Source organism: Stegodyphus dumicola, chromosome 2 (genome assembly GCF_044657685.1).
Source record: "Stegodyphus dumicola isolate Sdum_Otavi_A_Nest chromosome 2, ASM4465768v1".
Taxonomy (NCBI): domain Eukaryota; kingdom Metazoa; phylum Arthropoda; class Arachnida; order Araneae; family Eresidae; genus Stegodyphus; species Stegodyphus dumicola.
The window spans coordinates 242776893-242793309 of NC_140769.1; the positions used below are offsets into that span (position 1 = coordinate 242776893).

A 16417-nucleotide genomic window follows, 5' to 3' on the forward strand; every position below is an offset into this window, starting at 1 on the left:
TAGCAATTACTCAATTTTAGTTCGCTAAAACTATCAAAAAAGTTCTTCAAATTTTAAAGATTTCAACGGAAATATCAATTTTGACCATCGCCGAAACCATTTTGACTACTTTTTTGAGTGACGTCTATACTTAAAGACAGACATACAGATCGTTTATTGCAAAACGAATTGTAAAATGGATTCCAAATGGACTTTTCGTGATGTCTGTACGCACGTACGTATCTCGCATAACTCAAAAACTATTAATCATAGAACGTTGAAATTTTGTATATGGTACTGCTATACACCTTCCTTTTTTTATTGCACCCGGAAATATCAGCAGTATATATCTATAGATTCATTCTTCTTACCCGGCTTGAAAGTTCTTTCCCGGCCATTACTTCCGCTGCCGTTGGTCCTAGACATATACTTTCAGTTACAGTGTAAGGTATTTCTTCCACTTTCCTAGCATCCTTCGTGGTGTAGTGGTTCTGCACGCTGGGCCGGTATTCCAGAGGTCCGTGGTTCGATTCCCGGCGAAGGCGTTTGCTATTTTTCATCTTGTCTGCTTTCAAAAAAATACCTAATGTCTCTACAACAGAAGTGTTTTAAATGATGAAAATATTCTTATTTTGCTGATGTCAAATTAAAAAAAAAAATGTTAGTTTTGGAAAAATAACTAAATCTAACTCTTAATGCGGTGTCCCAGTTTCTATACTCATATTTGGGGAAGTTTTGAACTCGTTATGAAAAAACAAAACTACAAGAAGTTTGACTGCTGTAAAACAAAAATTAACAGTTATATTTAATATCAAACTTCGTAATTTTTCATGTCATGTTCAACTTGCGTTGAAGGATCGGTTAAGTTAGAATAATTCAGAGAAACAAGAACGTCTTGCGATGTCCACTTTAAATTTTTTCTTTCTACCAAAAGAAAATTGTTTTGTTGTGACTTATCTCAGTTGTCTGACAGTACCATCAGAACAAGTTCACGAAATTCATCGTGGCAAGGCGTGTAAAATTTCACCTGTCTTTGGCAAGATTCTTGAGCAACACACAGGTGACAGTACGACTTTACTCAGTTCTGCCCACAGTTCTGATGGAGGGAATCCCGGGGGGGGATGTGTCCGAGGGTCTCCCCATCCTCTTTCTGTACCACCAACCTCTCGAGAGGACTTTCGAATCACCGCATATTTAGAGTGCCCCATGCCGCATAGAAATTATACATTTACAAACATCCATGACTTCTCCGGGATTCGAACCCGGGCCCTTCAGTACGGCAGTCAACGTAATTAACAACGTAATTAACGTAATCAACGTTCACATAAATTAAAAAATATAGAAAAATATTTTTCCATTTATATATTTTTATTTATTATTAAACTGATATTAATAGTTTATATAATATTATAAATTATATATTTCTCTTCATAAGCAAGGAATTCCTGCAATTTAAAAAGTAAAAATAAAGATTATATAAATTATACCAAACTCATTCGGCAAAGAGCATTCCGTAGCCGAATTCATTACATGCGTATGACCTTACAGACATCTTTTATTAATTAAAATAACTGGGCAAATATTCATAATGTTAACATTTAGATGTATTATAAATTATATGAAAGACATATATTACTTAAAAAATAAGCACAATGGCTAAGAATTTAATAGTTTTTTAATCGTTCAATTTTAATAGTGATTTACAATATAGCTTTATAGTTTGAAAGTTTCGAAATTTTCTGCCGCAAGATTGTCATTTGCTTTGATGACTGGCAATTTCTACACCTCCCTGGGTAACTAAGAATGCAATAGCACACCGTAACACAATAGGAAAAATTGAATGCCATCGCAGTTATTAAGAACTACACATGCTGTTCTTAAATCACTCAGTTAGTTATTGTGTGAAAGACATATAATTATTGACTAGAAAAGCTGTAAAAACTGACAATTTGCAAGGCTACTGGGACGGTAAATGCTGTAGAGACATAATTAAAATGATACAAGAACCGGAAAAGCTAGCCTCACTCTGTTTCTAACATCAACAAATTTGAATTTTCCTTATTATTATAGATGAAACTATTTCTATATTGTATTTTACAATATTTCTTTATATCATATTTTTGAAACTCCTTTCAGAATTGCTGAATTTCAGTAGCGTTATTGAAAATAGAATTTTAAGAAAGAAACTGATTGCTTATGATATATTGATAGATTGCTTATGAGATACTATTCTACTCGTAAATCCTTTCAGAATTACCGTGAATAGGATGAGATCTTTGTGAAGGTTAAAAAAAAAGTTTTCTAACCCAGATTAAAATGAGTTAAAAAAAAAGAGAGTCAGAGAGATTTTACTTACAGAATGATGACGGATGTGATGTGGGGAGGACGAGGATGATGTAGGAGAAGTTGATGAGGAAATCGACGCATCAGGAACATGCTTCAATGGTAAAGTGTGACCGTAGTTTATGTACTGATGCTTCAAGCCCTCTGGAGCTACCGAAGCATGGACAGACATGTCTGACAAATGATGATGACTGTGATGAGAATGACGTGGATGCTGATGAAGGAGATCGATAGATGGGCACCTTAGCTTCGGATCTGTTAATGAATGAAAACGTAAACAGAAATCTTCAAGAAATTGTAAAATGGGTCATTAATTCCAAATTTTAAATGCTTCACCTTTAGAGTTTGCTAGGAGTAATGAACTACAGTTAGAAATGATATTTTGCTTCATCAGCATTAAAAATGCTCTATTTTGCTATTTTAATATGCTATTTAGAAAAAATGATTATGAAAGCTTATATGACGGCATTTCGGGATTGATTATTTACTTCAGTGTTAACCTCAAAAACTCCAAATTGTTTTTTAATTGCTTGGAAACTACTCAGAAGAACATTACTTGAAAAACAGCAAAACAATTAGGAATCTACAAGAATTTAAAGTTAATTTAACGCCGTTTTTCTAGATACTTAAGAAACTTGAAAGCTTATATAAGATTTTTCTTTCTCAGAAATTGTTTCACACATGGAAAGATTGATTTCTCGCCTTTTTTCATGTGATCATGGGATAGAACTCAAATACTAGAAGACAGATGCGTAAGAGAACCCACAAGAGCAGCTGATATACGTCATTATTGCTGAATTGAATTGCTGCCTCATCTCCGTGTTATGAGAAATCCTTTAAGTTCAGTTACATAGCGTAGTCTTTCAGGTACCTATGATACATTGACACAGGTATATCGGGAAAATTGTTGTTTGAATTGCCATTGCATGAAAATCGTTGTTGAGCAAGGCGTTACTATTAGTTTTCATTTAGGGTAGGAAAATGCGCATCGGAAACTACAAAATATTGAAGCAGATTTATAGTGAAATAACTTTTCGAAAGTCTTCATTCAAACTGATCGATTTCATATTTTGTAATGCTTTAAATAATTTTTGATTAACAAACTCAACTATTTCAAAGCGAGCAGTGGCAACACTGTATGAAGAAAAACACTTTTATCTCCAGCGCGCGAGACTGTGTATTGGAAATTCTAATGATATGCTCATTTTAAAATTACTTTGCGATATTGCTGTTGAATTTTTATGGTTTAAGCGCGAAGAACATGATATTTAATAAATAAGGGTAACAAAGAAAGCGTTAAAAAACGTTAAAAAAGCGTTAAAAATTAAAAAACGCCTTTTGGGCGTAATATAAAATCTGAAAGCTTTAGGATTTTATTGTATTTATCCCTTTAAATTTAATTTATTATTGTTAATTTTGGTAAAACAATGGCAGCAAAAATATTCGAATACCTTAATTCAGTGAAGCATAACTTCAGCAAAAGAAGAATACTAATATTTATAAGCACGCACATAGATGGATATATAACTCCGTGATAAATATAAGGAAATATTACAAATAAATGTTGGACGAATATGTGTGCTCACAAAACATAAAAAGATTCATGAAACAAGCTTCCCAGAACCATGTTATATTTAGGCATGAGATTAAAAACAATAATGTATTTCAATCACTTTCTGAAATGCAACTTTTCATTGATTTGGTACAGAGATTTATATGAATTCAATATGAACAAATCTGTTTACCTAGAAACAGAGAGTACTGAAATTCACACGTTTATTTAAAAGCATGCAAAGTAATAAATAAAATAAAGGGAAACTATATGGGGTACAAACATGACCTAAATCCAGGTAAACTAAATCAATATACTGCGTTAATCTATAAAACAAACAGAATACGAAAGGTAATAAAGCACAAAATTAAACAGGAAAAAAAAATGTCCGTTGACTTTAGGTGAGAATAATGTAACTGACGAGAAAAACCTAAATTAAAACTAACAGGCACTGATCTTTCAAATGTGTAAGGCGTATAAAAACAAAATGTAATGAAAGTATGATGAAGAAATGAACGACTGGCTCTGAGTTCTGATGAGGTCATTATAATATAAAATAATTTTTTTATAGTTTAAATATTATTGTATATTTAAATAATGTATAAAAACAGAATTACTAATTATTCTTACCTTCATTCGGAGGCGAAAATGGTGGCTCTGAACCCGAGTCTGGTGGACTATCTGGTAGATGATGTCTGTTCATAATAAATAAATAAGTAAATAGTAGACGTGCACATAGAATAAAAATTTCAATCAGGAATTATCTTAATTAGATCTTAAAGCAACAAAGAAAATTATTTAAAAAAATTAAAAAATACACAAGTTTTAAGCGTTAAAAGACACTGCAGCCTTGCCTTAGTATCTGGATATCAATTCGGCCCTTAAAACAATTTTAAGCTAAATAGTTATAATAGGCCTGATTAACTTAGAGCTATCTCAGATGAATTACTTTCTCAAATATTAAATTTACAGAATACGAAATTTTATATTCAAAATATCTAAAAACAAACGATACGAAAAGAAAACTACCACATTGCCATTTTATCATAAATTAAAGCCTCTTGGAAATTGAGTACCAATTTAGTAATGGAAATACTTAATCATTCAAGACGTAGCTGTGCATTTATTTCACTGGATCGCTTACGCACGAGGTTTGTAACATGTAATCCTTTCTACTGGGGATACTTTCAATTTAGCCGAGGCAATAAATCTCCGAAATAAAAACAATAAACACCTCCAAAAGATCTCCTTTGAAAAATTTAAGAAATAAGCATTAAAACTTATTGCGGAAAATAAATGAATAAAAATTTTCGGTACAGTTTTTTAATCTTCGTGTTCCAATTTCGTGCTGGAAGCTCTTTTCTCGGAATGATGCTAAGTTGTATACTTGGAACTGAGAATATCTTGCATTATCAAAAGCACAATGGGCAGAAAGGTTTTCCTAACAGTTTTTCACAGAATACAAGTTGACCAATTTTCAGCAGATTTTAAATTAACTCAAATTTTGTCAGGACATGGCAGTTTTAAGAGCTATTTAAAGCTACTTGAACTTGCTTCAAGTGCTCTGTGTAACTGAGGAAGCCGGTGATGAAAATGTTAACCATATTGTTCTTGAGCGAGTTATCATGTCCAGTAAAGATAGATGCTTCAGGCCACTTCGAAACACCTGTCTGATAGCCTACTACCAATTTTTTTAAACTTCTGCAGACTAAAGAGACAATTTCTGCTTTTTGAAATTTCATTCTCAATTTAGATTATTGAATTTTTTTAATTTTATTTAATTTTTTTTAATTCCTCAATCTTCTTTTTCCCTCTTTGCAGTGCTATTGCTCCTTTGTTTATTTATTTTGCTAGTGTATGACTTATTTGGGTAAGTCTCATGGTATACTTTGTGGAACACGAGAAGAGGAATTAGAGTTTTAAAAAAGGTACTATTTTATTCGAATAACATCGATTAATTAATAAACTTGCACCAAATTTTGCCTTAAGTTTACACATTTTTATTTTGATTGCTTTGTCATATTAGAGCAAGAACAAAGTATTCATTAGTAAATATAATCCTGATTGATTTAATTAAGGAAATATTCAGCCATTTAGTAACAATAATGGTTATTATTATTTTAGTTTTCTTTTTAAAAAGATAAGGTTTCAAATGAAAAAAAAATAATAATCAATTAAATTACAAAATCCGATATTTAAAAATTTACGTCACTGCTCTTATTACCTCAGAAGGACGATAAATAAATAATTCATATGACTTATCTGCAATATTAAGCGTAAAAATAATAAAAATAACAGTAACAAGACTGCTAGAAACATTTTTAACAATGTTACTCTAAGAATGTTAAAAAGCGGAATCAGCAAAAGAATATTAGATTTTGCATTTTCATTTGATACAAAAATGTTCTCTATTTTTTGCCCTACTTACGGCTTTGTGAAGGACGAACCAATGTCAACGGCATTGTTTCTGACGTTCCTGACTGAGTAATTTTTTTGGTGCTGTGAACCAGATGTCGTCGACGGCGACTGGGAGGAATCAACACCGGCTTGGTTGACGCAAATTCCGGCAACCGCGTGGCCGTGGGGTTCCGTTCCTTCGACGGGTATATGGATGGTTGTTTGGTTCTTGATACTGTGATGGCGGACGTAAGGAGACGGTTTCTCAGATTCGCCGGCTAGTTTCAGGTCGCTGGAGGTAACCAGAGCATCATGAAAATAACTGAAATAAACAATCATTTTAAAAATTTCAATGTTAAGGATCAATTTTCTCAGTGAACTGCGTTTTTATTTTACAAGAAATAAAATTTGTATGTTTTACAAAATATAAAATAAAAAATCTTAAAACAAAAAATCTGAAAGCTACCAATTAATATTTATAAGCATTACGCCAGATTTCACATTACGCCCAAAGGAGCTCCTTTTTAACGTTTTGTGTATTCTCTTTATTTATTAAATATCATGTTCTTCACGCTTAAACCATAAAAATTCAACACTAATATCGCAAAATAATTTTAAAATAAGCATATCTTTAGAATTTCCGATACACAGTCTCGCGCGCTGGAGATAAAAATATTTTTCTTCATACAGTGTTGCCACTGCTCGCTTTGAAATTGTTGAGTTTATTAATCAAAAATTAGTTAAAGCGTTACAAAATATGAAATCGATAATAAAACAAATTCCAAATTAGGGTTTCCAGATACTCGGTGGAAGATTACGTTATTCAAAACTGGATAGCTGTAGTTGCCGTTGTTTTATCACAATTCGAGAAACATATGTACATTTATGCAAATTCTTCATTATTTAATTTCTTTAAATATAACACAGGATGATAATATTTGGTGGCAACAAACAATTCGAAAAGTGAAACGGACGTTTAAAGTTTTCGATGCAAAATGCCAAAACGAAATTAATAGCTCTTTGGGCTAAAAATATATTATCGAGGTTTATGAATTAACTTTATAGTTAGGAAAATGCGTGATAATAGGGGGAAAAGTAATAAAATAAGTGCAATGCAATATCGCTACCTTGATATCTGGTAATTGAAAAATCGCAAGCGCATGTTCTTGTTTAGGAAATGCAGGAGAATGCCCATAAACACATTCATTTCTGAGAAAGAATTTTTATGTACATATTTTATTCCCCCACCTTGCCCGATCTTCGAAAGATTAGTAATTCAGTATTTTTCACTCATTTTGCGCTGGTTTTAGTACATTTCTTTGGGTGATATAGCCATTATTTGGAATATTTACAGTGCTTGGTGTAGTTTAATTTCTTTGAATTTTCGGAAATTTCATGTATCAAAAATCCCTTTGCAATTTGGTGATATCTATCTTTCCTTGAAAATCTTCAAAATTTGATGGGGAAAAGTAAAACTGACTTCTTGAGAGTAGTAACAGTTGAGTATCTGAGCGTTTTGCGTAATAATTGCGTTTTTTGATGAGTGTGATAAAGGATAAACTTATCTACTCAAGTTTTATATAGAACATGGCATCCTTCAAGATTAATCACGATAACTATATATGTAATGAACTGAGTGGGTCGTCGAGTTCACCGAAGGAGTCTCTTAGTTAGTTTCTCGGTTAGTGCATCATCTAAAGAACGTGTTGAGCTCCGGGAACGACTGAACCGAAGAGTCGGGAGCCGTACTCTGTGTATTGTCGAGTGCATTGCGAGTTGTAGCGTGGAGAGACTTGAGAGTACGTTGAGTTCCGAGAATGACCAAGCAGAGTCGGGTGCTTTGCAGGAAGCTGTCTCCACCGTGATATCCTGATAACTTGAAGGCTGTGTCGCTGATTGTTCCAGCGTGTTTATAGTAGTTGATCGACGATTGTAAAAAGTGATTTTGAAGCTATCTGGTTAATACTGGCTAATAAAGTGTGTTTCGATACTTCATCAAGTGTCGTCGTTATTCACTCCAAATCCACACAAACCCCGTACGAAAAACATAAAGGAAGAAAATAACGTAACAACTGGTGTCAGAAGAATAAGAAAAACGTAACAATACATATGCATTTTTCCAGGTATTTTGAGTCAAAATCTTATCATAGGTATTTTGACACAAACTCGGATTTCTGATGTGACATACCGATTTCTCTTCATATGTCTATTCTACGACTCAGATTATGCCTAGTTATTATATTCTGTAAAATTTGGTAAGAAATTTACCGATAAATTTAAAAATTTATTTCTGCGCACTTTTCTCAGTTTGCGCCAAGTATAAATACACTTGACAAAATTCTTAATTTATGGTAACCTATTTTCTTTTCTCTCTCATTGCGAACGAACGGGAAAAAAAAAGGTGCTTTATTCATTCTTTCAAAAATTTTAACAAAGTACGTAAATTACATTCGGGGTTTTTATCGCTTACAACAAATATGTAAAATTTCAAAACGCGCCAATATATAGATTCGCATATATCTTGGGAAATGTTTAATAACACACTAATTTTTTGTTAGGTGTGCCTAGAAACACATCGGCTTTAAGGTGATGGTAAAAATTTCATTAGTTCAAAAACGTTTTCGAAAGATCTATAACAATTACTAAAAACTACAAAGTTTAAAAATAAATAAGAAAATGTTTTATTTGGATTGAATTCCAAAATTATCAGAATTTTATTTGGATTGAACCTAAATTTCGAATTGCGAAAGAAGAAAACAAGTAGGTTTAATTAAAAAAAGAAGAACTCTTAATAAACAACATTTGAGAAGCTATAATTTTGAGAGCTAATTTTTTTAAAAGTATTCGTGCGACATTTACAAAACTTGGCACTTTAGCATAATTTGAGTCGTAGAATCGAAATATGGAAAAAATCGATTTGCCATGTCAGAAAAATCCCCAAGTGTCCAACTACGTACGTTTGAACAACGCTATAATAAAATGTAATATAGTATATCCTACGAGACATCAAAAATGCATTTAAATTTCGTCAGTCGGTCCGGTAGAAGGGAAGATATCGAACTGTCCCTTTGCTTATTCAAAGTGTAGTTATTCATAATTACAATTAGACAATATTTAATAATTTTACAATTGATATTTTGCTTTACTTATAACTTTTTATGTTATTTATTTGTCAGAAACATAATATTTTATTCTTTTAATCTGTAATCCGATTTATTATCAGGTATTATAGTACTCGTCTTGCTTCCAAAAATCTGATTTTAATCGCTATTGAATCTCGTAGTACAAAATATTCTAAACATGTTTTAATATGTATGAGGCTTATTCGGCTTAAGGCGACGAAACACGGGGGGTAAAAGAAAACGTACTTATTGTACTTCGGATGTTCTTAAGATGATTACAAAATTGAGGATTAAATTTCCTTAGTTTGTAAGGATAAAAATTGGTAAAAAGGTCAGGAAAATAAGGTTGTCTGATATCTATAAAAAAACCAATATATCAGAGAAATTGTCTGATATCCCTAAAAATTCATTTTCTGCCCTGTGTTCTTATCCCTAGCCTGCCAACTAAATTAGACGAAGATGGTGAGGGACAAAGACAGTATTTCCAAAAGTACGTAAAACTGACAAATAAAATCTGTAAAAGTAGTTTGGAAATAATTATACTGTCGGGATTCCTGTTGGATATTGTATATTGAAAATCAAGAATAAATTATGTAGAATCTCACCTAAGCTTGTAGTCATTAGGTTTTTTGTAATAGGAGATGGGAAAATGTGTAGTGTTCTTAAACCTGAACCTCTCGAATACGCGCCGAATGTGCTACAGTACCACGAAGGCATGCTGGAAGGAGGGAGAAAGTACCTTATATATACCACCTTTTTAAGAGTGACTGGGAGTTAGGCGACCCAGTCGTTAATCCTGGTGATGAAGAATCATCATCCACCACCATTTTCAGTTCTGGTGCCACTGTAGAGTCATTAGGATTTTATGAAGCAGGAGACGTGAAAAAGTGCAATGTCCTCCCTGGAACTCGAACCTAGACCTCTCGAATACGCGCCAAGTGTGCTACCGTTACACCACGAAGGCATACCGGAAGGAGGGAGAAAATGCTTTATAGCTATTGCTTAAGCAGCGAAACAATGTTCCCCCGCTTAGCCTTGTTTCCCGTTTTGTTAAATGTAACCTATACGTATAGCAATATATAAATATAATTAATATTTTACCTTGGTTTTTAAATGTATTATATATGGAATGTAGTTCAGATTAAAATTTAGAGGAAAGGTATCATTTTTGAGTTCAAGAGAATGACTTGATAGAAGAATGCTATCTTTTTTTACTGGTTAGAAAGAATTTCTTTTTGCTGACTAATATATATAATTACGTTTATTACGCCATGAAATTCATCTATATTTTGTTCCTCAGATCTTACTCATTTATATAAAGAATAGAAAGAAAATTTCATCGGTTTTCTTACTACTTTAAACAAGCAAGGCGTAAAAATATTGAAATGAACAGAACTGATTTTAAAAGAAGTGTAGTTTCCGTGTCTAATAATTACAAAGTAGTGCGCTGTCATCAGCGGAATTGTAGGAAGCTACCATAACTAGAACAATAGAAAAGTCAAAACGCCGTAGGGCTTTAATGGAATATAGATGTCTCCGAGAGTTGAATGAACTTCTCTCCCCCCCCTTTCAGCATTTGTTGCTGCAACCATCAGAATAGAAACTAAATGATAGGGATAAGCACAAAAAGCAGTTTAAGCTGTTACCTGGAAAAGATTAGTAACTTTCGCCTATTTTTTAAAAATTCCAGTATTGAAACTCCCTTCAATGTTTCCAATGAACCATGCAGGAAAATTTTCTGTTCTTTCACTTTAACGTTTCAGTTAATAATTGAAACTAAATATCTAGAGAAAGTAGGAAAACTGAATTCCTTTCTTAAAACGGAATATTGCGTTAATTTCTAAATCCATTAATATCTTTTTCCTAATTTACAATTCAATTTTTATTTTAGTTATTCAAATGATTTTATTTCATAGCTTTTTTTCATATTATAAACGTGGGATAAATATTTTTTGACAGTTGCGCAACAGTTTTCTCATAGAAATGTTATTGCACTGTAAACGATAACGTAAAATCGTTAAGGCTATGTTAATTAGACTGTTGATTTCCCACGGTTAATGCAATCATCGTTAATGGGTAAAATGCAAAAAGCTGCTGTTTAAAAATGATTAATTGTTTAAATGTTAATGTTAAGTAATTTTTGATGCAAGCTGAAAATTCACAGTGATAAAAAACTGCATTCTGGTTCTTAAGATTAACATAAAAGGAATATTTGCTTTCTTGTATCTCTTATTATTAGCCCAAAGGGACAGTTTGCCCAGAAGGGATATAAGGTATTTCTCCCACCTTCTTGGCGAGCCTTCGTGGTGTGGTGGTCTGCACACTGGGCCGGTATTCCAGAGGTCCGTGGTTCGATTTTCGGCGAAGACGCTTGCTAATTTTTCATCTTCCCTGCTTAGAAAAAATATCCTAATGTCCCCTACAGGGCTATTAATTTTGTTTTGGTATTTTGTGCCGGTTCACTATAAACGACGTTTCACTTTTCAAATTGTTGTCACCAAATATTAGACATTATATTTAAAGAGATTAAATAACGAAGAACCTGCATGAATGTACGTATGTTTCTTGCATTGTTAAAAAAACAACGGTACCTAGGGACAGCAAATTTTGAATAACGTAGTTTATCACTCTAATATGGGCATCTGGAAGCCCAAATTTGGAATTCAGAATTTGTTTTATTTTCTATTTTGTAAAACTTTAGCGAATTTTTGATTAACAAATTCAACAATTTCAAAGCGAGCAATCGCAACACTGTTAAAAAAAAAAATCTCCAGCGGGCGTGATTGTGCATCGGAAATTCTGAAGATATGCTTTTTTCAAATATTTAGCAATATTGCTGTTGAATTCAATTTTATGGCTTAAGTGCGAATATGGTATTTAATAAATAAAGGTAACACACAAAACGTTCAAAATCTCCCCTTTGGGAGTAATATAAAATCTGAAGGCTTTCAGGTTTTTTTAAATTTATTTTTATTACAGTATCATTAATTATTCCTTCATTATGTTTATTAAATGATATTTTTTTAAATTTTGCATTATAACAGTTATTATGAACAACGATTTTTAATTGCAGCTGATCAAATGGCGCCGAAATACGTGTGCGAAGTTTTTTTTACCTATAACTTTAATGGATTCAACTATTTCTACTTTATGCAAATCACAAATCGTAAACATACAATAGTTAATGTACCAATATAAAAGCTTCTAATAATATAATCCGATAACACTGTAAAATATTAAAACAGTTATAGGTTAGCTACGTTCTAGTGACCAAATTTCACTGTGACGACAACACTAATTCTGTTGCCAACACAAGGCCAAGGAGTAAATATAAATTAATTATGAGAGGCGGCGTGAAAGCAAACAACGATGTTCTAGATTTTGATATACTTTCTATTTTTATTGCTTTAAATTAAACAGCTTTAGCTGTCTCTTTTTGTTTCTTTTCTATTAACCAGTCTCTAGAACCTTTTTATTCTATATTTGACTTCTTTAAGGCGTGACTGCGAGGAAAATTCAATTACAAAAAGTAATAACATTCCGACTTCCCCAACTACGATAACGATTCCTTTCTTTCGATCATAACAAAAGCAAAATCCTTCCATTAACAAACACAAATTTGATCATAAGAAATGTGACATGCTACTAAATTTATCCACAAAAGAAAAAAAAAAAAAAAAAGATAGAAAAAATTATTTTCCCTCAAAGTTGTAACAAGTACATGCAGATCCAAAAGCTAACTCTGCCTAATCCATCTTCCTTGACGTCCAGCGAGCGGTCTTCAAATAGCGTTTCGCGAAACCTCCGCATGCAAAAGTTCTAAAAAAATTCTAAAAAAATTTTGAATTGTAAACTACAGCATAAACCACTTAAAATAATGAATTAAATAATATTTAGTCCAAAGAGGCAGTTTGCCCTGAAGGACTATTAATTTCGTTTTGGCATTTTGCGTTGAAAACTTTAAAAGGCTGTATCACCTTTCAAATCGTTGCCACAATATATTATCCCCTGACTTATGTTTAAAGAAATTAAATAATGAAGAATCGGCATAAATGTATTTATGTTTCTCGCATTGTGATAAAACAACAATACCTAGAGCCATCAAAATCTGAATAACGTAATCTTCTCTAGAATATGGGCATGTGGAAGTCCTAATTTAAATTTGAAATTTGTTTTATTATCAATTTCAGATTTTGAAACACTTCAACGAATTTTTGATTAAAAAACTAAGCTATTTCAAAGCGAGCAATGGCAAAACTGTACCGGAAAAAAAAATTATCTCTAGAGCGCGAGACTCTGTATCGGAAATTCTAAAGATATGCTCATTTTTAAAATTAATTTGCGATATTGCTGTTGAGCTGAATTTTATAGTTGGAGTACTTAGAACATGATATTTAATAAGTAAAGGTAACGCACAAAGCGTTAACACAACGCCTCTTTGGACATAATTTAAAATCTGAAAACTTTCATATTTTCTGCCTTTTTTTTTTCTGTTTTATTTCTACCTAGCGTAGTATGAAACAGATATGTTTTATGAGTAATATTTATGAAACAATGATGATTTTCTCCTCTTTTTGCACACAAAGCATATGGAACAGTGACATAATTCAAATCTGTGCTTCCTTGCATGATGTAAAGGAAGTACTGTAATCACAAAAAATTTCGGGTTTCAGATTTCAACAGAAATATCCATTTTGATTGCTCCTGAATTCATTTTGACTATTTTTTCCCTGACGTTTGTACGTACAGACAGAACAAAGGATTCTTTATTTCAAAACGGAATGTAAATGGATTCAAAAAGGATATATTCGTGACGTCTTTACGTACGTATGTTGCTATTATCTCGCATAGTTCAGAAACGAATTTTGTAAATGAGATTGCTGTAATATCTAGCTATGCCCTTCCTTTTTTTATTGCAATCGGCTGTACCAAATATATACATATATATGTAATAATTTAGGTGGTACAATGAGAGGAGACCTCAGTTAATTTAGCAGTCGTAAGCGGAATGGTGATGGCGTTACAATGTATTATGACGTGGCTGCAATCTACTGTGGCCATCATGAAGATTAAATGACCATTTTTATTCCTGAAAAGGAACACAGTTTTTCTTGATTAGCATTTCTTGATTAGTTTTCTTGGCTAGCGAAACACTTCTCACATTTTTTAAATGCCTAATTATCTCTTAAATAATGGAGAATCTAGGTAAGCGAAGAGACATGGATTAATTCAGCATAATCAAGTTGCAAATTGCACCTTAATGGTGCTGTGAATTAGGAATTAACTGAAATAATCTAAATGGTAGCTAGACTGGAAGGCATCAGTCAGCAAGTATGAATAACTTCTTTTTCCTGTTTACATTAAGAGCAGATTTGGAGCTCATGTTACTATAACATAACTATATTACTGAAATTCGGGACGCAGTTCCGATTGATCGATCGCTCTCTCTACTAATTAACTGATTGTTATGGTGTAATACTATCCGAGCATACTACCGACCCTGCCTAATATCAGGGCTAAAGAAAGAGAAGGGCTGGGTCATCCCTTTGAGAAGAACGATGCCGACACGAACCCCTCTTGGGGAGGATACTGGATGTTATGTGACGTCACTGGGTTCGTCCCGTCGTCGACTAACCAGAACATCAATGCGAAAGATTGAATCTTTAGTTCTTGGATTCTCTTTCTTTAGCCCTGTTAGTTTCAGAGAAAGAGTTTTTTTTTTACTTGAAAGTTATAACTGATGATACTTTTAAAGGGATTTTGTATTTCGAAAGTTCTTGTAATGAGAAATCATTGAAAAAATGGTATCGTGTGCCGTTGCTACCTGTAGCAATACGTATCATAATACGAAAGAAACTAGCGGGGTATTTCATAGATTTCCGTGCAAAAATATTCAGTTAACGAAAGAATGGTTGCATAGGTGTCGAAGAGCGGATATTGTTAACACAAAGAGTGCTCGAATATGCAGCATTCACTTCACCGAATCTGATTATGAGGATGATATGAAAAATAGATTGCTAGGATTACGGACAAAAAAGATACTGAAGTCAACTGCTATTCCAACTGCTTGTATTCCTGACTTGGTTATTTATCAGAATACATCAAGGCAGCAAAGGCAACAAAAAAGAAAAAATTTACAAAGTGCATTTGAAAGAATTCAGAATTTAAGTCCTAAAAAGGCATGTCTGGAACTTAAAAACGATAACAGTAATAGCTATGAGGAGCTCACTGAAAATAATATTACTCAGCAATTTTGTAACTGTTCCAACCTCCAGAAAAATGTGAATGATTTAATCACAAAATTATCAGCTCTTGAGAATAAGGTTTCTGTTTTACAGACTGAGAGAAAGCAGCATTTAAAAACTATCTCCCAGCAAAGAAAAAGATTTAAAAGGAATAGAAAACTAATATTAGGAGAAGTTCAGAAACTGAGGAAAGACATTAAAAAAGTGAATCAAGAAAATGAAAAACTAAGAAAAATGAAAACGTATATTCAAAAAATATTTACCGAAACTCAAATAAATGCATTAATGAAAAAAAGCGAATTAAATGGTCTCCAGACGACATTTCAAAAAGCATAGTAATCAGATCGTTATCCGTAAAGTCATACGACTTCTGGAAAGAAAAAATGGGTATTCCGCTTCCAAGTGCAAGTACACTGAAAAGATGGTGCTCAAGATTCAGTTGCACTCCTGGAATTTTAAATGATGTACTGTTATTGATTAAAAAAACTTGCCAAAATGCAACTGACGAAGAAAGATTATGCGTATTAAGTTTCGATGAAATTCATATAGATTCAAGACTCTGTTATGATTCAAAATTGGATCAGATATTAGGTCCTTTTAAAAAGACTCAATTTGTATTGGTTCGAGGACTCATTTCGCAATGGAAACAGCCCATTTATTTTGATTTTGATCGTCAAATGAAGGAAAATCCTCTGTCTTCCATTTTGTTTGCACTTGAATCGTCTGGGCTTCGAGTCAAAGCAATTGTATCTGACATGGGAGGTAGTCAGACCCTTTGG

At 32.7% G+C, this 16417-nt stretch overlaps 1 protein-coding gene across 2 annotated transcripts in view; it reads right to left on the bottom strand.

The window, feature by feature from the left end:
* Positions 1-16417, bottom strand: part of LOC118197771 (uncharacterized) — a 186379-nt gene that overhangs the window by 59102 nt on the left and 110860 nt on the right. For both annotated transcript variants that reach the window (XM_085811954.1, XM_085811953.1), the window contains exons 3-5: positions 6303-6593; positions 4505-4569; positions 2336-2577 (exon numbers count right to left, since the gene is read on the bottom strand). In XM_085811954.1, coding sequence (XP_085668080.1) covers positions 2336-2577; positions 4505-4569; positions 6303-6593 — 598 coding nt within the window. The remainder of the gene's footprint in view (positions 1-2335; positions 2578-4504; positions 4570-6302; positions 6594-16417) is intronic.